The sequence below is a fragment of the Eubalaena glacialis genome, chromosome 7 (assembly GCF_028564815.1).
Source record: "Eubalaena glacialis isolate mEubGla1 chromosome 7, mEubGla1.1.hap2.+ XY, whole genome shotgun sequence".
NCBI classification, from domain to species: Eukaryota; Metazoa; Chordata; class Mammalia; order Artiodactyla; family Balaenidae; genus Eubalaena; species Eubalaena glacialis.
The window spans coordinates 7741796-7768536 of NC_083722.1; the positions used below are offsets into that span (position 1 = coordinate 7741796).

Consider the following 26741-nt stretch of genomic DNA (forward strand, 5'->3'; position numbering starts at 1 on the left):
ATCCGTATAGCCATAAAAGTCATTTTTAATAACACCCCCTCCAATCGCCCCACCCCTTAAAAATATGCATAGTTTCTTCAAATGTTTTGTTTTTAAAAAAAAAAGAAAAAGAAAAAGAAAATGACAGTATCATGATCCTCCGCATGTCCTACTACAGAATAAAAACAACTAATTCTGTGCATTTAGAAACCATTGTTTATTGTGACCTTGTAATGTTCTAACACACTATTTCCCTTCTATCTTTCTCAGGATGCAAGGATTATACTGGGTTCAGGTTTTCCAACATAACAAGCATCTGTAAATCCAGATATGAATGAATGGTATTTAATACGATTGTTTTCGTTTTAAAATGAGTATTTATGTGTCATTGGAGAAAGAGAAGCAATGTATGGCTGTTTATGAATGCTATTGTGCCTGAGGTTAGGATCCTCACACAATCTGAGATGCAGCCAAGAAAAACAGCCTTGATAGACAATGCTTCACTTCACCTGCTACGATGCTGTGTGCATTTCATTTCTGTCAAGAGTATGTACAGTTAGGGTTCATTCGCCTCATTATTTTGTTACATCTACGTTACAGTTAACCAGTCTCTCTAGGAAATAATAAATAACCGCTTTAAAAAACAATTGCCACATCGCGTTCTGAGAGTACACTTTCCATCTGAAATTTTTTTTTAAAACCCACCATTGTTATGAATTCTCTGGCTTCGGAAAATAGAATTTAGACTCCACCAACTCTCGTTCGTCTGTCGAGATTGATTTTACACTGCCTTCCATAAGGAGATTAGAAAGCAAAAGGCTGCAAAATGGACACTGTCTAATGCTTTGCTTCTTTAGTCCTTCAGAATGTCAAAGCGGAAGAACAAATGTTGAATCTCCTCCAGTATGTATACTAGATACTTTTCCTATGACCTTTCCTGTGAACCTTCCAGTTTACCACCTCCACTTTCTTCTTTTAAACCATTAAAAATCCTCCTCACTTCCAATGCAAAGACTTTCCAAATCAGTTTACAAAAGCTCTGAATTCGCCATTTTTATGTACAGGAAGTCCTTCCTTCTGTGAGGGCTAAGCGCTGGGACGGGCCTGCAGGGGCAGGATCCGCAGCCCTCCCCCTCCCTCCCCGCCCCACCTCAGAGAAGGTTTTGTATTTCTAAAAGGTCCTAGGAGGAGCCCCGTGGTGAGGGAAAGGGGTGGGTGGGCATTTAGGGGGCAGGCAGAAAAGATTCTGGGAATCAACAGAGTTTCCCAGTCCCCTCTGCTACCTCAAGAGCTACTAAGAACAGCACAGTAATGAATTCATCTCTAAATGAAATATTAAAATAAATGGGAGACGATGTGCCCTCTCTGTCCCTTCTCCATGTACATTTCTGCCACTCCTCCCAGAAAACTAGAGCTAGTTTTCACTCACTTGCATGTCTTAGCCACTGAGAAGCCAGAGCAAGTAAGTGAATTTTGAAGTGGGTATTCCCTTTGTGTTAATGAACTAACAGTCCAAATTTCAGTTATCCTCCGAGACAGATCCCAAAGTAGCTATGAAGGGCGAGCGAGAGGTTCTTCTGCCTGCTCTCCATCTTCCTTGTCATCCTTAATGTTTGGCTCTGAAGGTTTTATATTTTGGTTTTCAAAACACAAATGAAAACCTAAAGGATCAACATAAATAAAACTTTATTTTTAATAATAAAATTAATGTTTCTAGTAAGGAAAAGATAGTATGTCATTCCTTTAGCAGTACAAACAATCTTTTATCCAAAAGAATACATTGGGTTTTATTGTGTCATTTGTCTGAATACAGACTCAGTGGAATATCTAAATGATACCCTGCTCTGAACTCCAAGTTGAAAGTAAGTTTTTATTATACTTGAGGGAAACAATGGGTTCAGCTGCTTATTGCAAGGAGCAATTGCCAAGGGAGAGTTAAACTCAATTACTGTAACCATACTGAATAAAAAATACTGCCAAGACCAAAAATACGCCTGGGTAAAGACAGCCACTGAATAAAAAAAAATCGACATAAAGCGTATCAAATATTTATTTATCTGGGCAACAAAGGACTATGATACATTGACAGGCATGGAAACTACTGCCAGCACAACTCAGTACAATACAGCTAGAACTGCTTCCAAAATGGCCAGTGAAAATACAGAATACCAGGTGGTCCCAAATGTTTGAAGTTCTTTGAACAAAAAGAGGGGGGGGGAATCCCTAACCCTTGGTTTAAAGACAATACTCATTTATTGCTCAAATGATGCTTTTAAGGGAGGACAGTGGAATAAAATAAACTTTTTTTTTTCTCCCCACAATACATAGAACGGTTATCAAACCACTCAAGTTAAAAATCTTTCCAGGGTCCAATAGCACTTTTTTCTTTCAGTTCAATGAAAAGCTAAATGTAATACTAATTATTTATAAAATTTTATTTTACTTTTTTTATTTGTTCAGCTGTTTCATTGTCATTTTTAACATGCTACAACAGGGCTAAATTCATGAATACCAGAGGAAAAAAATCCCCCAAACCTTGGATTCCTAAATAAGTACCATGAACCACATGAAGAACTAATAGGGAAGATTCAAAACCCACTAAACAAGAGGTAAACGAGATCACCAGATAAATTAAAAAAAAAAAAAGGCTTAAAACAGACTCACCATATTTACAATTCCCATTAAATTACACATAAATAAATATATACAGAGACGTGAACACTGATTCCCTTATAGAACTGTGAATCGTGTTGCCAGAGAGAGTTCAAGTTGGTCGCTTTACCTTGAAGAGGGAAAACTTCTAGAACTGAAGACAAGACATGGAACTTCGAGTATCTGTGTTCAAGTTTATTCACAATACTGATAAAAATGTCATTAGCCTTTTTTGCCTTTTTTTTTTCTTTTTCTTTTTTTTTAGTATGGCTACAATCTGAAGTATGTAAGAGAAGGTGGTGATTCCGTCCCATGAAGCTCATATAATTTTTTTTTTAATTTTTACGTTCTTTTTTCTAAAAAAAAAAGTTTTAAATTTTTTTTTGTTGTCGTTGTTGATTTGTTAGTTTAAAAAAAAAAAAGGTTCACAAACTCCAACAGAACTTTTCTTTGCTGGCTTCACGGCCTGTTCTGTTCTCTTAGGCTCCACACAAGGGCAAAGGGGAGTTGGTGCTGATGGAGGAAGTCGGGGCCGGGGCCTGAGACTGCGGGGTCGCCCCGCTCACAGTGGAGCGCCGTCCCCGGGACCCCGAGACTCCGGACCGAAGGCGGTGGCGGCAGCGGCGGCAGCAGCAGCAGCAGTAGCAGCAGTGGGGGGGTTGCTGATCCCGGAGCTGTCACCTGCCGGTGGTGATCGGTGGGGGGTGATGGAGATGGAGGTGGAGGTGGAGATGGAGATGATGCAGATGGAGATGGAGATGGAGATGATGCAGATGGAGATGGAGATGATGCAGATGGAGATGGAGATGATGCAGATGGAGATGGAGATGATGGAGATGGAGTGGGTGGGCGCGCTGGGGCCGGGGAGGCGGCGCGGGCAGGGGGCGGGGCAGGAGGAGCGCCTCACTTTCTGTGTTTCTCCTCTTTGTCACTGCTTTTGGCGCTGCTGTCCGTGTGGCTGTTCGGGTTGTTGCTGAGGTACATTTTGTCCATGGCCTTCAGGGCCTCGGTGAGATAGTTCTGCAGGGCCGTGACCGCGGCGCACACCGCCGGGCTGCCGAAGCCGTGGGAGATGAGGTTGAAGTGGGTCAAGCAGCTCTGGATGCCGGGCTCCAGGATGGGGTTGGGCCTCGAGTTCCCCAGGGGAGATCGGTCCTGAGCCAGCAGGTCGGTGAACTCCTTGCATATCTGTCTGCAGCACAAGTGGAGCGGAGAGAGAGAGAGAGAGAGAGACATGAGGCTCGGCAGCTAGCAGCATCGGCAGCAAAGAGAAAACCTTGCTCCCTGCCGTTACCTCTGCCTGGATCACGCCGACACCTGACCTGACCCAAAGCCCCAGAGACAGACTGGGGGGGGGGAGGGGCGCATGTGGGGAGACCCAGCCACCTCTGAGTCCACCTGAACATCTCCTGCTCCTTAAACACGTCCACAAATGCCTCTCTCTTGTCTTTCTGTGTGTGTGTCTCTCTCTCACCTCTCAGCTGCACCAAACTTCTAACCCCCTCCTCTCTCGCTCACACCAAGCATCCTAGACGCAAGAAAACATTTCACACGTTAGGAGAGAAACAAAGGTGAGTCAGAGGGGCAAGGAGTCAGAAACGCAAGCATCTCTTCCACAGCCAATAGCATGCACCCATCAGCTGTCCTGCTCAAAATACTATAGAGCCCCCTCTTCCCTAATCTTCTAGAGACCTCGGCAGCAGTTTGGGGGGATGGACTCTCCACTCATTCACCTTCAGATCAGGGTGGATGTGGACAAGAAAGGCAAAACTTTTCTTGGGATTATTTTGCCTTTAAAAATAAAAGTCGCCAAAAAATAAAAAATAAAAAAATAAAAGTCGCCAAAAAACAAAAAAAAATGTTACTTGGGGATAATTCAGAGTGGTTTGGGGAAGAAGAAATAGACATTTCAATGGCCCATTCCACCTCTTTTCCCACACACCAAAAAAAAATTGTCTAGGGAAATTGTGAATATGGGTGTGTTTGGGAAGCTAAGAGAAGAGGGAAAAGTTGGAATACGGGCCATGTGGCCTGCACAGGGGAAGCTCAGTCTCCGAATCTGGGAAGCAAGGACTAGCTGGGCCTTCCTGAGGCAGCAGCAGCCTTTGGGTGGGGGGCTGTGAAGGGAGGATGGAGAACGGGGAGCACTGACAGACTACCTCCTCCAAGGCCAGCTGGTGTCCCCAGGCCAGAAACTGCCCTGCCTGAGGCCGCTGCCTCTGCCCTCTGGTTCCATGCCCTCCTGTGACATCGACTTGGATAATTAAGGGCTTCCAAACAAGCCTTTTAATTTCCAGAAAACATATCAAAACAGTCATTTTCTTTTCACACACCACCTGCAGAAGCCTTTTCAGCCCAGGCACCGATGGGAATATAACTTGGGCCATTTGGAAACCTATTTGACATCTCGCCTGTAGGCTAGAACTTGTGGGGTGGGTGTGTGTGTGTGTGTGTGTGTGTGTGTGTGTGTACACAGCACTTCTGAGGAGGATGAGAAAGGAAGGCAAGAAATGGGAGAAGGGGTTAGGGTTGAAACTAGGACAGCTTCTGGCTTGAACATTTTGCAGGCCACTGCTTAATCCTTGCCCTTGGAGAACATATTGATAAGAGACAAAAACATACAGGCAAGTCTGTCACTCCTTTAAGAACTTGGTTCTGAGAATTTGAAAAAGAATAGATACATGTATGTGTACAGCTGAATCACTTTGCTGTACACCTGAAACTATCGCAACATTGTTAACCAACTATACTCCAATATAAAATAAAAAGTTAAAAAAAAAAAAAAAAGCACCTGATTCTGGTCTTTCTGACCAGAAATAGTCGCAAATCCACACTCAGCTTCCATCAAATCCCTACTATACCCCACCCCCATACACGTTAATTTTTTTTTTTTAAAATGAGAAGGTGGGGTGAAAGAGAGGAGAAAGAGGGAAATACGCACTCACAATCTTCTTTGTATTGCCCCTTTAAAATCAATTATGGTTTATTAGATTGTGTTGTAACTTCAATATTTACAACAGAGCTGATTAACACAAAAGGAAAAGAGGCCAAAAGTGAGAGCAAAAACGATTTTGATTTTTGTTTCTCTTGACAGAGAGACACAGAGACCCCGAAGAGGTAATGTCTTACTTTGTAGCCAGGAGCATGTTTTTTCTTGTCACTTGCTCATTGGGATCGGAATGTTGTCGGTTGAGAAATTCAGCTACTGCTTTGGCAGGAAATTCAGTTTCGCACACATACCCAAAGTCCCTGGCGAGGTGGACGGCCTCTCCTGGCAAGAGGTGAGAGGAGGGAGGCGAGGGCAAGAGAATGAAAAAAGTTGGGATCAAAACTGCCTCCCAACTCCCTTATTTTCTTAACCCAGATGTTGTAGGAAACACAAACTACTTGTTTTCCCATTTCAGGCATTTTCTTTCCTTCTCTGTAGGATCTGGCGGCTGCACTTCCCAGGGAAAATGGCCACTTAGCCTAGAAGGCCGAGACGATTGGAAAATGTTAAATCCCATCAACTCCCCTCCAGCCTCATCCCCCACCCCGATGACATTCCCCCACCTTCTCTTTTAAAATGTTTCTTGTATTCCAACCTCACACCTATCAACACATTCATAAATGATATTCATAATTACTCCTTGAGCTTTTCTGCAAGGGAACGACTAAGGGTTTACATTTTAACTTTATCGCATATAATTATCTGTTCATCCAAACCGATTAACCAAGAGGATTTGAGGGTCACTCCACTGAGTCTGCCTGTGTTGTTGATTTTCGAATCTTTGGTTTTAATTTCCTGAACCAGTTGGTTTTTACTGCAGGGCTTCCTGCCATTAGCTCCAGCTCCGGAAGAACGCATGCGCCAATTAGAGCATCAAAGCCCTCTCCACTGAGCTTGTTTCCATAAAATGGAGCAGATCACAAACAATAACAGTTCTCCAGAAACTGCTTCCCTGCTACAGGACTCAACCCCAAAACCACGCACACTCTCACACTACACCCAAAGCTGCTACTACCATTTTCTCTGCGTGTAATTGTTTCGGGGTCTGAACGGTGGGTTCCCAATGTACTGGTATTATTTTTAATATAATGCTACTGTAGCTGAGTTTCTGGCACTGAACAATTGCTTATGACTTAACAGTCACATTAGTATCATTTTTGACACCATTAACGAATGGTTCATAGGGTTTCTCCTCTATTTTATGTTTTTAAATATTTTTAAAATTATTTACAAAGCTAGAACTTGAATTCAATTATACTATGTCTCCTCAAATACAAGATATAAATAAGATTAAGTGCCTTCTTTAAATATAAATGGTAATTTTGAAATCTGCGCCATAACTTAAGTGCCTCTTTCTTTCCTGTTGGCATAAGACATTTCCAACGAAACACAAAGGAAAATGCAAAAGAATGATACATTCATTCCAACACACCCAAACTTAAGCCAATTTAGTATCGGACAAACTTAAGAGGGATCTAGAGGAAGTAGGGATGTGACTGCTGTGACTGGATTCTGATGTATCTAGAACAGCGAGTGAGGACAGGGTGAGCTTTTGTTTTGAGGGGTTTAGAAGCGAGAGTGTGTGTGTGTGTGTGTGTGTGTGTGTGTGTAAAAAGCTGACATGAGACACTTTCTGCAATGCTTATATTTCTTTTTTCTTTTTCTATCCAAATAACTCAAAGTCTAAAATTGCTCACTTTTCTTCCTCTCCAGTAGAGAAGCACAATTAAATGAGAGATAAGGAAGCATATGTTTGGAAAACAAAAACCTAAAAGGGCATATAACCCTGAGCTTTCAGGATGGTCTTAAATCAGGATGCAGGTCAAAGATTCCCAAATTAATTCAGGAAGTAATGGTCACGCATTTCTCAAATGCAGATGTCAGAATAGCTTAAGTGATTTACTGCTGAGCTCTATAAAGGAGACTGGAACTTGAAGAATATGCAGTTCTTAAGTTTTCACATTGTTTAGGTCAGAATTGGGCTAGGGAGGTGTAATTTTGTGGCAGAGGGGAAGAGGAAAGGAGGACAGGAATAAATGCAAATAGTTTTTTGACACGAAAGAATTCCGTTCACTTCTGGCTATGTTTTCTGGAAAAATGAAACTGCCCAACTGACAAAATACAACCAAACATCTGGCCACTGAATATGAGCCATTTTCTCAGAAGAAACTTCCCTTCTCTTTAGCAAGGGAACTCACTTACCCTCCACTAGTGATGTGAGCAGGGTGACATTGGCAGCTTTACGCCTCCCTGCTGGCAGATTTAATCCTATTTTGTCCAGTTTTTCTCTTAAAGATCTTCCTCCATTTTTAGACTTCGCCCTGTTTCACAAATACATGTGAGAAAGGGATTTAGAAAACATTTGGTTGCTCTGCATCACACTGTAGTCATTTTGACAACTTCCTAAAATGTACTTTTAAAAATTTAGGATCCTGGCCCCGAGATATGTAAGGAAGGGAAACCTAGGAAGGAATGGTACAGAAAGAACATAGGCGATAAATGCTTGTTAAACTCTAAAGCACCCCCTGTGTTCAGTTATTACTGCAACTATTGTGGCAGGTTGGAAGGTTCTGATCTCCCAACTCTCTAAAGAAGAACTACAAACAAATAAACACAGCTCTCTTCTCTAGGGTGTGAAGTATTTTTGAGTTCAACTGATGACTGTATATTTTCCCTGTTGTTACAATCACACAAATCCCAATGGGGTCTTTAAATTGTCTTTGCAAGATCTGCTGTTAGGTTATTCAGAGTAACCAAAGTTATCACCACTCTTACGTTTCTTTCTCTGGCTTTAGCCCCAGTGGGAAATTCATTTCACCAACTGTTTACATGCCATGTCACCAGCCTAACTGGAAAAGTCAAAAGTTGGTATCAGCCTTTAAAAATTTCCCTGATTTCAGAGACGATGGAGGTGGTTCTAAATAGATGTCTAAATAGACTCCCATAATCAGAAAGTGGTTAAGATAAATTGTTTAAATAAAACAGCAAATTAATTAATTTCAGATTTTATTCCCTACTCAAGTGCTCTTTAATTGTGTGGATTAGATTATACTCCCCTAGGTAAACAGTCTCCAATATTGGGGATGGGGGAAGGGGGAGAAAAAGGCAGAGGGCGGATTCAGATCTGTGTCAATGAAAGATTACAAAGGGACAGCAAATGACCGTGAAGGAGGAAGGAAAGAGTGGAATAGCTGATGTTAAACTCTGTAGCCTTTGTATGGGATATACCCATCACAGCAGAACTCTGGGTCTATAAACAGATATATGAATAAATGTCAAAAGAATGAAGTTTTGGTCCACTTTCTCATCAAAAATTAAAAAGGAGAAAAAGTAGAAAATATTATCTGGGAAAGTTCAACTCAAGACCCACCACACACAACGCTGGGTGGAACCCTAGGAGCAAAAAAGCCCAGAGGAGGGACAAACCTGCCCTGAGGGAAGGTGCTTCACCTCGCCGACCCTTATAAAATCTCATCTACGAAATGAATCATTCCGACCTCGCGCGGGTGAGACGAGAATCCCTGGCCACATATGCAACATGCAATCGTCGGTAGCGACCACACATAATGCACGCAAACGTGCCTCGCACGCTGCCTGGCACACATGGGGACGCGGTCCATCGGAACCATTAGTGCGAGCACCTCGGGCGGAAGGGTCTGCGTCTGGTGACCCGGGGGCGTGGCGCGGAGACTCTAGAGAAAACCATTGTCTTCTACTTAAACCCTATTCAAGGGACGGCGGGCTGCAATCGGAGACCCTACATGGAGGTAAGGCAAAGTGAGGCGCCTGAGAGGAAGTTTTCCTAGGCTTGCAAGGTGTGCGCGAGGAGGGAAAAGGCGGGTGCGCGGCGCCCCACGGCTGCAGCGGCCGGGACTGAGCCCGCGACGGAGCGAACTGCGCGTGCGCTCGGGGAGGGGGTGGGAGGAGGCAGAGGTCCCACTGAGCGCGCCGCGCCGGCCGACCCGGGCGCGCCCCCGGAACGACGGAGCGCGCGGGAACGCGGCGGAGTGCGCAGGCGCCCGCCACCTCACCCCGCCCCCAGTTCCCACCCACCGGGTTCTACGCTCTTCTCCCCGCCCCTTTCTTTTCCCGCGAAGGGAGGGCCCTGGCGCGAGGCCCGTCCGCGTCGCCGGCCCGGCGCAGGCGCAATGCTTGGCGGGCAGGGCCTTCCTCCGGCCTCACCTCCGCAGCACTCCGCCCAGCAGCGAAGCGTTGAGACACTCCGGCGGTGAGAGGCGCCGCTGTACTTCCGCCACCGTGACCTTGTACTTCGAGGTGGAGCTGAGGAGCGAGAGACGACCCGGAACTGAACAAAAGACTTCGTTGGGGTTCACGACGCCGCCGAAGAGGTTGTCCTTGTTGATGGGGATGGCGGAGACGGCGTTGCTGTTGGACTTGGACAGGGACACGGGGCCTGCGGAGACAGACGGGGAGGCCGCGTGTGGGCGCCGAGGATCCCTCCCGAGCCCTGCGCGGCCCCGGCCCTCGTCCCGGCCCGGGCCGGCTCCCAGGCTTGCGCCGCAACCCCCGCTTTTCTTCCAGCCCTGAAAATTCCGTGGCTCCTTCCGCATCTCCTGCCCTAGTCCCTGCTCCATCCCGGTCCTGGGGATGGAGCCTGTGCCCCTCGGCGCGTCTCACCGGCGGCCGAGGGGCGGCCCAGCCCCGCCAGCCAGGCCTGTGCTTCTGCCTGGACCCTTGCCGTTTAACCGCGGGGGTGCTGTCTAGAGATGGTGGTGAACTCGTGACCCTCTCGGCTCTCAGCATCCGAGGGAAGTGGCCCCCAGACGGGGTGCTGGAGCACGGGCTTGGGGTGCAGCGAAGGGGGTGACGTTTGTAAACCGAGAGCAAGCTATGTAGGCTCGGGAGTTTTCGTGGGGTGAGGGGTTTAGCGTTGGGGAGAAACTGCTTCACAGACCTATAATTAAAATCAGCCGAGAGTTTAGATGGCTAAAGCGGCCTGTAAATGAGCATTTCATTCAAGGCACCAAGCCGGGAAGTGGTGGATTCTGTTGTCACACCCCATCCTTTTGATAAGTAGGCCCTTTCCTATGTTTATCTGTGAAAAAGACTCGAGTTTTGGAAATCCATTCCAAGCCCCGTTTTGAACTGGGAGAAAGAAGGATAAACAGGCCTACCATGGAAAGCTAGCAATGTGTTCTTTTGATGAGCAAAGAGTTAATAGTCCTATGCTTAAGCATCTTCTTTGGGAAGGGGGGAAGGGGAGGATATATTCTTGTTAGTTAAAATTATAAGCTCTTCATCGTTGGATCCACCATACTTAGAAAAAAATTCAAGGCCAGCAGAAAGTGTACTAACATGTTACATTTCTAACACCAATATAATTCAGATGCATTCATAACCATTTAAATACAGTATGCATTTGCATCTTAAAATTCCACATGGAGATATACATAATAATACATGTATGCGTCATAATACGTGTATACAGTACTCCTCCCTCTTGAATGGGGATATTTTAGACGTATAGGGAGGTGGGAGGGGGCTCTAGGTTTTGGATAGATCACTTGTGACATTAATAGCTCTGGGGAGGCTAATAGAGACAATAGGAGTTAAACGAACTCTTGAGAGATTACTAATAAAAGAGCCAATTATCATGTCGACTTGGAAAGAGCATCTCTTAAGATTTATCCCTTGCACATCTAATTTGACATGACAAAGACTTCACAGATGCAAAAATGAAACTTTAAACTCGCTAACAATATACTGATTGGGGTTAGAAATGGGAACAGTTTTATATAGCATCGTCCTCTGGTGGTGCCTAGAATCCTGAAATGTAACATTGCCACCATAACAAAAAAAAAAAAAAGCTGCTGTGAATAGCATTTAATCCAGTAAACTTTATTTCTACTCACTAAACAACATAAATTACAAATCCATCCAAATCACTTGACACTTTTTTAAAACAATTTCTGCTCCAAACAATTATGCTAATAAACCTGACATCTTCAAAAACCTAATTTTAACCAAAAGCCAAATTTTTGTTAACCTCATTCACAAAGTTTAAAAAACCCTTAAACAGCTAATGAGAAATTAAATTTAAGAACATGAAAGATTTTTTTCCCCCTCTGCTAAGGAGTGCTATGTCTTTTTATCATCTGCTCCTATATTAATATTAAATTTCTTGCACTGTTTTTAGCATTATACACTTCTTAACACTCATGGCCACTCACGCAATGGATTAACTGAACTGTTAAAACCGTTCCAAAATTGAACTGCCACTTCCAAATCTGTTCAACTATTACACATTTCATGTGTTTATCCAGATATCATTAAACTAAATTAAATGTTCAAGTCATGAATCAGAACAAAGCTAGCCTGTTGCCATTACTAACATACTGAAAGCCAATCATTTAAGCATTGCTATTCTATGCCTATCTATTCGCTAATTCTGAGCCTTTAGGAAATCCTACTTGGAAAAAAATAAACACAGCTCTGCAAGTTCTTTTAAATAGCACTGTGCCTGTAAGGACATGCTTGGAATGCAGAAGGAAATGGCTTACCTTTCTTAATTACAGTTTGATCTGGGATGTTAATACCCGGGTCTTCTACATGCTGCAACAAAAGGATACACATGGATGTAAGTGTATAATCAAAACAAAAGGAAATGAATATTTCGTGCAAGATAGGGGGAGGGGAAGGTGTAGACTCAAAATTCCCCCCTCCCATCTAGTGACATTTATATATAAACATCTCATCTTGGCTTATTGGAATTGGGGGTTTTGCAGCTCAAGAGGTTTCACTGTACACCCACGGCCAATTTCTCGTTCCCCAACAAATAATCCACATTTGAAGGAGCTGCGGGTGGGGAATAAAACTTTCTTTGGAAATTAAACCGAGTTTTGATCTTTCTCACAGTCAGTTCAACCTTTAAAAATACACCTAGCTTTAGTTTGGCGCCTCAGCGGCTTCGGACTTCAGCAATTCCAGTGTTCAGGCAGCAAAAGCCAGAGAAACACAATAGAAATGACAGTCGGGAGTAACAGGGGAGTACTGGAAACGTTTTAGGTGATGTGATAAAGAGCAAACGTGTATACACATCTTCACTTATGGATACATGAAAAAAATTTTTTAAAGGACTACTGTCTAAATTGGATATCAGATAGGGATATGAAAATGATAAAAAGAAAAACAAACAAACAAAAATCCTTTGAGGTTTTCCTGTGTCCAGTAGCAGATTTGGATTTGTTAGTGTGGGTTTCTTTTTTCCTTTTTTTTTTTTTTTTCCTACAGATGGATGGGTATACGTGTGTGCTAGAGTCAAAACGTGATTAGAAAGTAAAATGAAATCGTGTTTTCTAATGCAGAAACTGACAGGCAATATAATGTCTGCCTGTGTTTACAAATTAGCACCAGGGCTGCTGAGATAGAAGATTTCACAATCGTTACCAAACACAGGCATTACCATTTAAAAAAACTATTACTTCCTTCTCTAGTCTTTGTCCAACAATAATACTGATTCGAACATTTCCATTCTGTCTTGGATTTATGCTCCTGTTAATTGTGCCTGATCGCAATGATTCCGGGTGGATGGTACTAAGTTGCTTTATTACAGGTTTTATTATACTCAATGCTCTCATTTGTAACTTGCCTAAAGTGCTTCTGGATTTAAGTATAATTAAATTGAGAAATGTTCAGAAATGACTACTGCTGCAGTTCTTGTGTTTTAACTATATAGGGAAATATGATCCCTTTATGCATGCACCCTAAACCCATAAAGTAAATGTAGTGTGGCATAATACTTTTATTTGTGTTATTTCTAGACCTTGTCCATACAGGGAAGACTGTTAAGTTTAAAACCCCACTGAGATATTAATGATTAAATAATTTTCACCATCGATTTGATTTTCTTAACTATTTGGCAGTCGTTCTTATTAAAGGTTAACTGTTGCAGCAATGGGAAAATTGAAAACAACCCTTTTCCTGACCCAAATTCCTTTGAAAGAATTTTTTTTCTTAAAAGGTGGGGGAGGGAAGGGGAAGAGCAGCAACTGGGTTTCCTTGTTTTTATTTGATCTTTTGATTAATTTCTCCTATAGGCCAATCTCACCACGAAGAGTGACTATACCGGTGTCAAGAATTCACACCAGCCACTTTGGAATTTTTGCAAAGTAGAGCAATTCTAATTCACAGTAGTTCCAAAAGCTCGCAACGTTATTTTGCAATTCAAATATTTCCAAGGAGCAGACTAGGATAAGGATTCAGAGAATCTTTGGGAAGGGGAACTAAAATGATCACAACTTCCAGGTTTGTTTTTTAATGGCCCTTTTCTCAGCTATTGCTCCTCTCATTTTACTTTCCAAGAAATGCACAGTTTAGTATCAGTTTCTAAAAACATGTATGAAAACACACACACACACACACACAATGCTTACTAAACCCCACATTGGATCAACTGCCTACTTTCCTGCTTTCCATGCTACACTGCTAAACATAACCAACAAATTTCAGTGATTAACTAGGCCAAATGAGAGATGTAATAAATTTTCTATTTTCCTATGTAACTTAAATAATGTTTTAAATTCACCAAGCAAGCAGGTAAGTTCATCTGACCATTTTCTTTGCAATCTAATGCAGTAATCATTAAACTGTCAACGGACATATTGCTACAATATTTGATGCAGTAATTTGAAATAGCATTTTAGCAAAAATCACATCCAGATACATTTCCTCTCCAAAGAAAAGCAGCATTAACAGAGCCTTTACAGCTTTAATAAAATTATTGGCTTGCTCTAATTCCATTTCAGGAAGGTTGTGAGGAAACCATAAATATGTAGAATTGAAGCAAGAGATGCTGGTTTAAATTTAATTTCAGAAAGTATTTTCAAATTATCAGTAGCCTGGTTTGCATTGTAAACAGTAAATGCGCTAATACCATGCTTATTTAGAAATCATTTCAAACTGCATTTATTGAAAACTGAATTAGAACTCAAAGAATGCATTGCCCGATAGTCTCAAAACATTCATTTAATATGGGGGTGTAGCGGGTTCTGAGAGGCGTTGGGAACCCAGTTAATGATTTATGAGGTCAGCACTTAGCACCCCTAGGAAGAGAAAAAGGCTGCATTTAATGCCCTCCTGCTCGGACTTGCTCCTTACTATTCTTTAATCAGGGTAGGGTATACACATAACTTTCAGATATCACTAGCACTCATAAAATCCGGTAAAAATAATTTTCCTAGTGTGTCTTTCACACTTTCTTTTAAATGGCCAGGGCATTTCAATGAGCCCTTTTGGTTGACTCTAACATGTTTTTCAGGACAGGGAGAAATCCCCACGACAGACACAGCGTTGGAATTAGATCCTCTCCCCGTCGAAACAGTTTACTGTCGTCGAGAGGGGAAGGTACCGTCAACGGTGACATTCGTCTAATTTCTCAATGGTAATACGCAGGCATTGTTTAAAGGAGCTCCAGGAGCCATTGTTCTAGGGGCAGAACCCTCAAGTACAATTCTTTTCCATTTTTTTTAAGGCGGCTGTCTCGGTGGGTCCTTAAAGTGTCCACCCGAAAAAACAAAAGGAGATTTCGAGAAAGTAAACGCCAGGGAGGAAAGGCCGGGCCCCCGGGCTGCACGTTCCGGGGGTTTTCTCGGGGCTGGGTGAGCAGGGTCTGCGTCTCCTCTCCCGCCGCCCGCGGGGCCTCTTACCGGAACGTCCTCGATGGCGTGAGGTAAGGAGTGGATCGGGAGGTCTCCGAGTCCTGAGCCGAGCCCATGGGGGCCGTGCAGGAGGTCTTCGTGCCGCCGGTAGTCCCTGCGGGGATCCAGGCCCGACAGCTGGTGGGGCAGCCCCCGGTGCGCGTGCAGGAGCCCAGACTCCTGGCTCTGCCTCTGGCCGGGCCAGCCCGGGTGCTGCGGCTGCGGCTGGGCGTGCAGTGGGTTCAGGCTGTAGGGGTCGTTGACGTGGGAGTAAGGGTCTTGCGACTGGGGGTAGATAGGCTGGTAGGGCGGGGGGAAGTAGGGGGGCTGGAAGTCGGCATTGGGGGTGTGGGACAGCGGCGGGGCGCTCGTGTAGGGAGATTGACCTACAGTGCCCAGCTGGGGCAACCGTGCCGTCCCGTTGCTGGTGCCGTCGTGACGGTCCTGGAAGAGAGCGAGGGCAAGGGCAGAGAACAAGAAATCAGGCGTCGAGTTACAGCTGCCACACTGAGTGCACGGCTCAGGGCTGCGTGGGAAACGGCCTGTCCCCGTCCGCAGGCCGCCGCGAGAAAGGAGCCCTAGGCGGTTCTTTTCAGCAAATACTCCGGGAGTGAAAAGGGCCTTTCCCCAAACGCAGGGAGCTCGACTGTGCCAGTGAGGGGGCATAAGAGACTCTCCTTAGGCGTTTTTTTCAAAGGGGGAAAAAGGCGAAAAAGGGCCTCCCGGAACACAGCCCGTTAAGCTGTGGAGTGAAACCTCTCTTACGCAAAATTAAAATTCCTACTAAGTATTAAACAGCAGAAGCGGCCTTTTCTCTGTCCCTGCATTTGAACCTGCCTGCCACTGCGTTATTGTTTACCCTGTTCCATTTAAGTGGAGGAAAACAGTCATACCCATTCAAAGGCTATTACCATTTCATGACTATTTAAATAGAAGCATATTTCGTAGAGGGCTGTAAGGAAAGCCCACGTTTAAGTTACCAGCTTAAAGAAGGTCTTAACTGCGGGATGGGGGTCTGTCTTATCGGCTTCCTCAGTTAGGAGCCTTTTTCTGGACAGGGTCGATTTGTGATAGAGACGGGGAGAGAGGGACGTCAAGCCAAGGTTTCAAATGGAAAGATCCAGCCTTGTCTTGGGTTTCAAATGGAAAGATCCAGCCTTGTCTTGGGTTTAAAAGAGAGAGGTGCACCCCGGGGCGGAGGCCCCCGCCCCTTCCACCCCAGCCCCAAAGGGCAGAAGAAACGCCTGACTTGGGTTCCTCTATTGCAATTCGCTTGCAAAACAAGCGAACAGAGTTGATTGCAGGCAATGCGAGCCCTCGGAGGTTCAGCCCCGGACCCCGAGGGGAAGAAGGGGCACACCGGGCAGCATTTTTCCTGTAGCCGGATTAAGCATCAAATGTTGAGAACATCTCGGGAACACGTGAAGAGGCGAGGAAATAAAGACGAACGTGGCAAGAAACACGCCTTGGGAAGTAGCGGCGAGGTAGGGCTGCGCGCCGGGAGAGGTCGAGCGGGGGATGGGGGGTACCGCATTCGGCTGAAGGATGGAAGAGAGGGAGAGATACGAGGAGCGAGGGCAATGCAAACGGAAAGGGGGTGCCCTGAAGGAAAGCCGGGCGAGGAGGACGGGCCGCTCCGCAGCCCCAGGTTTTCCAGAGTAAAATTCCTAAGGAAACAGGGATGGGGGTGGGGATGGGACTCACCATAGCTGAAAAACTGTGAACTAACATCTGCGAAGAGTCTGGGGTAACGAGTCAGGGTGGAAAACAACAAGCAAGCCCGGAGAGCCCGGCTGCCCCGCTGCCCGAGCGCGCCCCACACAAAAGGCGCCGAGAGCCCCGCGCCACCCGGGACTCCGGTCACGGCGCCGCCGCTCCCCCGAGCGCTGGAGCCCCGCTCTGGTCCATCCGAACTTGAACCACCGATTCGAGCGGCGCCTTCAGCTGGTCGAACCCACGGTCTCTATCCTGCCGTGAGCGGGTAGGATTCAAAGTTCCTTAAAAAATGAAAAACCCCAAAAAGGCAAAAAGCAAGAAGTGTGTGTGTGTGTCTGTGTCTGTGTGTCTGTGTGTGTGTGCGCGCGCGCGCGCGCGTGTTCCTTAATCCGTGTCTCCCCTCTTTTCTTAGCGGCGGCTTCGCTTGAGCTTCTAATAACCGCGCTGGGCAGCGTTCCTGGAGCCTGCTAATAGCAGATATTCATGACTATTAATATTACACGAATACTTAATAAGGGAAGAATGCCTGGAAATCGAGCGTGAAGCGGAGAGGCAACTCGCGCCGGAGCCGGCTCTCAATGCAGTCCATTGACGGGAGCCTCAGTGTAGCAAATCGGAGGAGGGGAGAGGGAGCGCGAGAGACAAAAAGCGGGCGAGAGAGGGAGCGGGCGAGCGCGCGGGGGGCCGCGGCGCGGCGGCTGGCGAATCACAGGGAAGGGGCAACATTTTAAAAGGTTGCAGGGCAAGCAAAAGTGAAAGAGAAAGAGGGAGAGAGGGAGACCGAGGGCGAGCGCGCAGAGAGGGAGAATGTGTCTGCGTGCGTGTGTGAGAAAGAAAGTGTGGGCGCGAGAGAGGAGCAAGGAGTGGGGAGAGGGGAGGGCGGGAAGGAGGGAGAGCCCGAGAGGAGGAAGGGAGGGGGGAGGGGGAGGGGACCGAGCCGGCGCGCACGGAGGGGGAGGCCGCGGGGGAGGGGGAGGGGAGAGGAAGCGAGCGAGGACAATCAGACCTAAAAGGCTGGGGCAGACCTCGGGATGCCGCGGGGGCCGCGCGTCGCGGCCGGGAGCTGCCGGGGACCGCGTCCCGGCGTTCGTCTGGCTCTCGGCGCCCGAGCTGCTTCCCGGGCGCCTCCGGCCGCGGGCTTCTCCGCTCCGCAGCCGGGCCTGGGGCTCGGGGTTCGGCCGCCCGCCCCCGCGCCGCTCCTCCATGGCCCGGCACTCCGCCCGGGCCCGGCCCTCGCCCGGGCCGCCGCTCGGGCTTCCCGCGGACTCCCGGGGCTGGACACTTCGCGGCGGCGGGCGCCCTGCCCTCGGCTCTCCGGGGCCGGGGCTCGCGGAGGGGGAGCCGGGACGCCGCCCGGGGCGCGCAGAGGCGCGAGGCGGCCCAGCCCGGGCGCCGCTGGCACCGGCTCCCGGCTCCCGGCGCAAACCCGTCTGACTGGCTGGGCCACTCCCGCCCGACGCCCCCCGCCCCCCCGGATGACACGGCTCGCTCTCCCCCAGCCGCCGCTGCCAGTCTGCCCGCCGGGGTGTCGGAACAAGCGGCACCTCGCCTCCTGCGTGTCCCTGCAGAGCCCGACATAATTAGACGGCCCCAAGCCGGCTCGGAAACCCGAAATCCCTGCTCCGGCGCTCGCCCACCGCAAAGTTGTTGAAACAGCCTTCGCTCTATTTATCCTCCTCTCCCTCCTCTCGCTTTTCATCTGTTTTTGTCTCACTCACACGCACATGCACACGCGGCCCCACAGGGTCCCTCTCCGGGGGTGCAAGTGCATCGCCTCCCACCTGGGTCCCACGGGCAGCTCGCGCCGCACGGAGCTTCGGACCCCGCCCGCCGGGGATTTCGGCCTCCGAGAAGGTGATTGCCCGAGCCCCGGGCCACAGCCCGGATGCGACAATCCACCCTGGGAGGCTTAGGGGCTCAGTGTCACCCCGACCAGCTCGCAAAGGGCCCCCCAGCCCTGAAAACAAAGCGACTGGCCCGACATGGAGTCTCTGCGCCCCGCACCGCGCACGACACGAGTCCCCAGATAAGCACCCGTCCCCTTGGGATGTCACCTCGTGCCCCGGGAGAGGGGGGGGAGGGGAAAAAGGAGGACCCGGGAAAGGGGAAAGATTTAAAATAGTCTACAGAAAGGAGAGGAGGAAGGGGACGGGTGACCCATCGTTCACATAGCCCAGGTTCTGATTTCAAGTGAAGACCCCGCCGCTGCGCCCACACAGACAGCTTGACATTCCCAGCTCCACATGCCAAAAAGAAAGAAAGAAAAGAGAGAAGAAAAAATAGCAAAAGCCGGGACTGCCACCTATTATTTACTTAGGTAATCTCTCCGGTCGCGGCCCCCTCCCCTCCCCCTCCCGTGACTCATCGGCTCTTTTTAGCGGGGAGTTGCAAGGGGGTTGGGACAGCGGCCGCCAGGCCCTTTCCCAGCGCCTCCCGCCGGCCGGCCGGTAGTCCTGGGGCTTCCCCGGCTGCCCCAAGAAGCCGAGCTCCGGGAATCGTGGCTTTTAAAATGGGCTCCAGTGCGGCGCGCTCTACCGGCCGGGCGGGCTCCCCGCACCGGAGGCTGTGGCCGCCCCGCCAGGATTCCCACGGTCACGCAGCCTAGTGCCCGGCGGATGTGTAGGGAGCCGGCGGCTAGCCGGCTCCGCGCGGTGCCGCCTCCCATCCCCACCCCAGGGCTGCGCCCACCAAGTAGCTCAGAGAGAGAAACTGCCTAGAACTTCCTGAATAACATAGTGTACCTGGAGGAGCCCCGCAGCAGTTTGGGAGTTGAGTGTCCCCAAACTGAACCCGCTCACTGGGAGGTGCAGCCCAGCTGAGAGCGAAGTGTGCGGGGGGGGGGGGGCTTCTCCAAATAGAAAAGGGCCTTTTTAGAAAAGTCGGGTGGGGGGACGGTAGGAAGGAAGGAAGGAAAGAATGAATACATAAAAGAAGGAATATTAAAGATCAGAGACAAAGTTAAAGAGGGGAAAGGGTTTTTCTCTTTCCTTTTTTTTTCCTGGTGACTTGGGCCCTCAGAATCTCGTTGGAGAGACACGCAGAGTGCACGGACGCGTGCCCAATTGCCAGCAATTGCTTCAAAAACCCAGCTTGTCTCTCTTCGCTCTACTCTTAGGCACAGTCAAAAGCGGTCAGGAGGAAAAGGGGGGAAGTGGGACAGGGGCTCCGAAGGAGGGAAATGAAAGAAGGGAACGTCCTCATCCTCCCTCTGCAGCTTCTCCCCTGCGCTCCTCGGGCGAATCGGAGAGGCGGGCGCTGCGCTGGGGAAAGTTTGTCCCACCCGCACCTCGCAGCTGGCTTCGAGGAGAGGAGGAGGAGCGGGAAGTACGGCTCCGAGCCTGCGGCCGCGAGGACGACTGAGCTAGCGCCGCGCTTACCTCGCAGTCCTCGTACTTGATATTATCCGTCAGTTTCCAAAGCATTTTCATGGATCGGCGTGAATGGATTTGCCCCCTCTCCGCCTCGCACCCAAGTGGAGCTACTCTCTGGGTAAGCGCAAAGTGCCGGCTGCGGGCGGTGAGCGCCGGAGGAGGAGGGCGAGGAGGAGGAGGAGGAGGAGGGCGAGGAGGAGGAGGAGGAGGAGGGCGAGGAGGAGGAGGCGAGAAGGGAAAGAGCTCCCGTGCGCGCTCGGAGATCTCCCTCTAATGGTAGAAACTTTTCCCTTTTCCTGCTCTTTACCAACAGCCTAATCGCCTCATTAGCATATCAACAATAGTCCAATTGCTCGCCAGCACCACAATCTGCCGCCGGCCGCTCCGACCCGGGTATAAAGGCCTCTCCAAGCCGCAAACTTGCTCCTAGAGCGCGCTCCTGCCGGGGAGCCCACGAAATCTCCCTTGAGCCCCGCCGCGCGCCCCTGCCCCGGCGCCCCCGCCCCCGCCCCCATGCCACTCTTCTCCTCTCTCCTCTCCTCTCCTCTCCGTCTCCTCCTCGCCGGAGACGCCCCGGCAAAAGCCCGGCACTGCGCAGGGTCCGAGAGGCCGCACCGGGGCCCGGCTTTCAGCACCTCTCCCTCATCCCTGCCTCCACCAGCGGCTCTGTCCTTTCGGCCCCGTCCAATCTTATTAGAAATTACTATCCCTTTCGCAATCAAATGTAACCACCAAACGAAGACCGGCGAAGTCACATCAGGATTTTTGCCCAACAAGAGATCGCCTCCGCTCCCGGCAGCTGACACCTCCGGCCGCGGCGCCCTGGGAGTTTTACTGGCTTCGCGCTTCCCAGCCCACCCCACCCCCCAGGTTGGAGATTTTGCCAGACGGCTTCAGTCGCTCGGCTGGGCTTTGGGATCCTTTAATTGCCGCGTGTAAAATAAAAAGTGTACCCTGAAGAGGTTACTTGACAGCTCCAGGGGTTAAATGATTTTCCTCTCATTTGTATGAAGCTAGGGCCGACTGATAATTCAACGTGGTATTTGGGCTAAGGGCTTGCTAGGTGCAATGTGGACAGGAATACGGAACTCCTATGGAGACTCACAGTCGCTTCTGGAGTTGAGCCGAAATACCGACATGTATGCGCCGTGTCATGCATGCATCAAAATAAATCGCTGGGAACCAACCCTTCGCTGTGCTAATCTGCTCCAGTTTTCCCAAGATTCCCCTTTTTAATTAAAGCAGGGAGAGTTCCTTCATGATTTGGTGCTGTTACTAACGCGGGCGCTTTCGCGGCTCAGTGCCCGGCTGGCGCGGAACCCGGAGGCCCGGGAGCCACCCCGTCGTCCAGGTCCGCCAGCCCCGGCTCTCCCGCTCCACACGGGGGCCTGCTTGCCCCACCGGGGCTCTGTATTTTTTTCTTCTGTGAAACAGAGTTCTTTTTTTAAGGAAAGAAAGACCAAAAAAAAGACGTGATGCGATCCTTGGAAATACAGAGTAATTAATTTCTCTGGCCGAGCTTCCTCGTTTGTCCTATGTCAAAACCTCCTTTCTCCCTCTCGAATACGGCAAATCCCCCAACAACAGTAGGTCTCGCCTCAGAGTTGCTCTAGGAACGACCCCTGATGCCATCTGGGCCTGTTGCTTGCAAATCTCCCGGCCTCCCGGGTCTCACGGTGCGTCCTCGCCGCGAGGGTAGAGGCTGTCGCGAATGCGAGCGTTGCCTAACAGGTGGAAGGAAGGCGAGAGGAGGGGGACCCACTCCCCACCCCAGCCGCCGAAGGGCAATTCTCCCTCCAGACGACCGCAGCCAATTCCCCAAGCCCGGCAGAGTAGGCCAGAAGCCCCCCCAAAAAAGTTAGGGAGAAGACCAGAGCCGGAAGGGGGGTAGAGAGCCGGAGGGGCTCCCTCCGACGCCCCGGGCGCTCCCCTGCAGGCCCGGCCCCCGCCGTCGCACGGCGGCCCAGGCCCTTGGCTGAACCCAGCTCCGGGCTCGGCGCCGCGCTCCGCCCGCAAAATGGTCAACTTCCAGCGCGAGCGCCACGCACCCTGCGGGCTGGCCCGGGGCCGCCGCCCAACGTGGCGGCTGGAAGTCGGGGGATGGGCCTCCCGGGGGACCGACACCCTTCCAGCCGCGGCCGCAGCCCCAGAGCGCGATCTGTAGGCCAAAGCCTAGGCCCGGAAGCAGGGGATCTTACACCCCCAGACGTCGCCACAGTGTGCTTGGGGGAAATCTAGGTTTCGCTTTCTTTCTATCTGTGGGCTGGGGAAGGCATTTCAGGGCCTTCATCTTCTCCACCTTCCCCCCTTGCTGACCCGAGCCCCGCAGATCTCCGGCTCCACACCCGCCGGGGCTGCTAAACTGTTGTTGTTTTCCCGCCGAGGGCGCCTTTGAGGTGCAGATTGGGGCCTGCGGGCTCCGCGCCGCCGCCCGCGTTAGGAGCGCCGAAGAAAAGGCCCGAGCGAGCGCCCCGGTCGCCCCTGGAGCCAGCGGAGCCGCGGTAGTGTGTGAGCGTCATTACCACGACAAGTCGCTTCATTGCATGTCAATGCTCCGGCCTCGCCGGGACCCCAGGACAGCAGCGCCAGGCCTGGGGGCAGGGGTCGGGGGTCCAGGCCTGATATGGGGGCGTGGAGAGGGCGTTGGGAGAAGAGTGAGTATCTGTGTGAGAGACAGAGACACTGAGAGAGACAAAGAGACAACGAGGGAAGGAGAAGGACTCCATTTTCACCAGCTGTTACCACCTAGTGGGCCCCAGGAGCCCAACAGGCCAAAGCCGGAGGAGCCGGCCTCTCCAGGCCCCAAATCCGCGTGCCCCACCCGAGATCCCGGCTTCCCACTGCTTGCCAAACTGTGGACCCACGGGAGCCAGGCCCAGGCTTCACTCCTGTCCCCTTCAGGCTGGAATCTTGCTGCTTCCGAACCTCAGTCGAACCCACTGGAGGCCCAGACCCTGGCCGAGCCTGCGCTGCGGGCGTTTTCTCACGCTGAGGAATTCTGCAGCCAAGTTCGCCCGGCTTGAGGGGAAAACCGAAAGACCTCCGTCAAGGAGTCCCCCAGTCTTCCCCTCCAGAGAAGAGAATGAAGAAGGGCCCTGAGATCCACAGGGGCAAGGGAGGGAAAGGTGTGGATGCCCCAGATTTGAGTTTGATGTGGGATTTGCACCCTTAAACCACAAAGTCTAACTCTGGAGATGAAATTGCATTTATTTAGGTTTAACTGGGAGGAGAGGTCTAAAAGAGCTCACGGCTGATGAAAAGAATAAGTGCAATGAAAGAAATAAATACTGCAAGATGACTTCCTTTCCCCAACTCCAGAGAATGTAGGGAAGACGGGACTTCTCTGAACTTTACTTCTGATGGCCGAAATCTGAAACAAGCCAAAGAACTCGCCCCGGAAAGAGCAGGGCCTCAAATTTTCTTTGAGAGGATCGGGGGTTTGGTTCAAATCGGCCCGCGGGCTTTTAGGCACATAGACTCTCGCCCTAACCAGGCCTCCGCTTGGCTAGGGCGAAAAGAAGGCCCCGCGGTTCCCATTATGAAATTGGCGACAGGGGAGAGGCTGCTATCCTCACCAACCTGGCCAGAGCCACCCTGGTTCCCTTAGGGGAAACGTCTGGAAGGGAAAAGGAGAGAGCGCTGGATGCAGGCTCCCTCGGCCGGGGTCAGGCCCGGGGCTCAGGGGAGAGAAGGATCTGGAGCCTAGCTGGCCTTGCGGTGCCCGCGGCCTAGCAGGGCCGAGTTCGGGAGGCGTTGGTTTCGACCAGTTCTAGGCCTTCTGCCTCATCACTCGCCACTTACCGCCCCCGTCCAGGCACCCCAACCCGTAGCCCAAGCGGTGAAAAGTGGCTTCGGGAAGAAGACGGAGCGAGAAGCTCAACTTTGCGCAAACTCTTTTGAGCATTCCCCCAAAAGAACGTGCTCGCCGGCGCGACCCGTCCAGCCGGACCCCTTTCTATTCTCCACGCTCCCTTGTGGTCCCCCAAACGTGGAGACGCGAAGAGAGACAGGTGCACTGGAACCCCATCTCACGCGCCGCCCTGGGGTCTAGGGCGAGATCGGAGGCGTAGCGAGCAGGGAACCTTGCTGGCGGCGCACCGCACGCCCGCCTGCGCCCTGCCCCCGCCTGAATTAGTCATCTACCCCAGTTTCTACTGGCGGCGGGCGGGGGGGGAGGTGGCGTCCGTAGCGCAAAGCACCGGTGACCCCCGGGGCCACCTGTGGAGCGTGCGCCGGACTCTCCCCAGCACCAGGCAGGCCGGTGGCGCGCGTGGCCCCCGGCGCCGGGGCCGCCGCCTGCGCCCGTTTTTCTGCCCTCTTTCTCTCCTGGGAACGCTCCTGGGCGCTGCCAGGCGCGCCTCACCTACGACGCTGCAGCCCTGGGCCGCGGCTCTTCCTCTCCGCCTCCCCCCGCCCGGCCCCCTCCCCCGCTCCACCCCCGCCCACCTCAGCCCCGGCCAAGGCAAACCCCCGTACCTGCCAGTCCCCCATTTTGGCAAGTATGGACATCGCGGCTCGGCGCTCCTGGCGACGGGTCCCCGCCGGGCATGGGCTGTAGGGCTCGGCCGGGCCCGCTCCCTGGAATCGCTTAGGCAAATCCTTTTTTACCTGCTCACCAACATCTCACCTGGTCATAAAGAGCTGGGTTGCTACCTGCCGACGCATGCGCGCTAGCCCAGGAATTCACTCCGCCAGCCCTAGTCCCAGCGCCTCGCAGAGCTGACCTGGGAAGTGATGGATTTATAGCCGCGGCAATCTCGCCATCAGCTCCAGCTTTTCCCAGCAGCCCCAACCCGCTTTCCCGGTCAATCCCTGGCCGGAGAACCCAGGCAGACTGCCTGCTGGAGTGTGCTGGGAGCGACGCGAGTGTGACTTGGTGTGCTTTCGCACCCAAGCGATGGGGGCATCTACACGCTCTTCCCTTGGCTCTCTTCCCCTTCGGAACTTTGCGGCTGGGAGAATCTCCAGCCCTGGGTGGGGGGGGCGCGGGGGGGAAGGGCAAGGCCCGGAGACTGGGTCAGAACCGATAGGTGCCGCGCACCTGGATGCACGCGGTGAAGCCAGATCCCCGGTCCAGGCCTCCCCGCCGGCCTGCGAGGTTCAACCTCGCGGATTCGAGTCTGCAACCCCCAGGGCTGCTTCAGCGTCGGATCTCAGATCAAAGTGTTTCTCAGTAGGTGAAGACGTTCACGATTCTGTTTCACTTCTGACTTTTAGGTTTCGTCTCCTCCCTCCGCAGAGAGTCAAACACGCGCGCACACACATACACGCGCACACACACTTGCACACGTATACACTTACACTTCTACTTAAGGTCCGCCCTCTCTTCTCACTTTCACGACTCCCCGCCCCGCCCCCATTCCTCTGTGGCTTCCCGGCTCTTTATGTTTTCCACTAAAACTTTTTAAAGGGAGAAAGGGGCGTCGGTGGTTCTGGGATGGTCAACTGAGGTTTGGGCTGGGGGGCGGGGGTTGCTTTCCCATTACAGATGAACTCACTTAAATGATTTCACCGCTGCTCTAATTAGAAGGGAGCTTTACGAGAAGCCCCCGGATTTGGGGCTCCCGAGGAGCTCACCTCTGTAGGAACCACACCTGGCCGGGAGGGAGGCGAGGGTGAGGAGCTCAGCCTCGGACCCCGCTGGCCCTGCAACTGCGCCAGCCCCAGTCCGGCAGCCACCAGCCCAGGGCTTGGGTCAGGGACTCCTGGGACAGGCCCAGTTACTCTGCCAGGCTGCCGTCGCGGGCACTGCGAGAGGAACAAAGAACCGGTTTCAAATCGTCTTCTCTGACTCCTCAGGCAAATGTGTGCAAAAGGTCAGCTCCGCGCTGAGGAGTGGAGAAGACTTGTCCCCGCACCAAAACTTCCCCTTTCTAATCGCGCGCAAGAGCCTCTGTCCCTGGTGGCCGGCCCAGATGGCCTTGCACCCTCCCGGCCTTCTCAGGGGTGGTGTGGTGGTGTCTCTCGGAGTCCCCGTGTCGCCTAGGCATGTTAATCGTGCCTGGGCTGTGGGACTCTCGTCCCGGTGCCGATTCTCTGGTTGATTGGAAACTTTCTTGGACCTGCCTTAGAACCTTGCTCAACAAGTGTGGGTTTTGTTTGCAGGTGTTTTGTTTTGTTTTGTTTTTTTCCTTGCGAATTTTAAATACCTTAAATGATGGCGTTTTTAACCCATTCCTGCCTATATTTAACTTCTCCGGCTTTTTCTAGCTGTCGAAATAGTTTGGTGGAAGCCGAATTCTCCAGAGCGCAGGACACACGCGTAGGACCCGCCTGTAGCTCTGCGAGACTCCGGCGGGAGGTGCTGTGCTGCCTTAGAAACGAGCGCGGTTTCAGGCCTCGGCAGCCGGGCTTCTCCCTCTTACGGGTGCAAGAGCC

General features: G+C 50.9%; 1 protein-coding gene across 3 annotated transcripts; it reads right to left on the minus strand.

Moving 5' to 3' along the window:
- Positions 1-2476: 2476 nt before the first annotated feature.
- Positions 2477-24951, minus strand: TFAP2A (transcription factor AP-2 alpha). 3 transcript variants are annotated; one of them, XM_061195704.1, is made up of 7 exons: positions 24840-24951; positions 15286-15720; positions 12142-12193; positions 9803-10034; positions 7823-7941; positions 5761-5902; positions 2477-3823 (listed from the first exon to the last, which is right to left on the minus strand). In XM_061195704.1, exons 1-7 carry the CDS (start codon positions 24870-24872, stop codon positions 3535-3537), a joined length of 1302 nt encoding a protein of 433 aa, XP_061051687.1. In that variant the 5' UTR covers positions 24873-24951; the 3' UTR covers positions 2477-3534. The 3 variants fall into 3 exon arrangements, with proteins under 3 accessions (XP_061051687.1, XP_061051686.1, XP_061051688.1); XM_061195703.1 differs by lacking the exon at positions 24840-24951 and adding an exon at positions 20370-20549; XM_061195705.1 differs by lacking the exon at positions 24840-24951 and adding an exon at positions 16981-17843.
- Positions 24952-26741: the final 1790 nt, after the last annotated feature.

Coding starts and splice junctions, on each gene's coding strand:
- TFAP2A (XM_061195703.1), bottom strand. CDS start 20,420: ATGAAAATGCTTTGGAAACTGACGGATAATATCAAGTACGAGGACTGC. Junction 15,721..20,369: donor TCAAGTACGAGGACTGCGAG/GTAAGCGCGGCG, acceptor GCTCTCTTCCAG/GACCGTCACGACGGCACCAG. Junction 3,824..5,760: donor AACATGCTCCTGGCTACAAA/GTAAGACATTAC, acceptor CTTGTGCTGCAG/ACAGATATGCAAGGAGTTCA.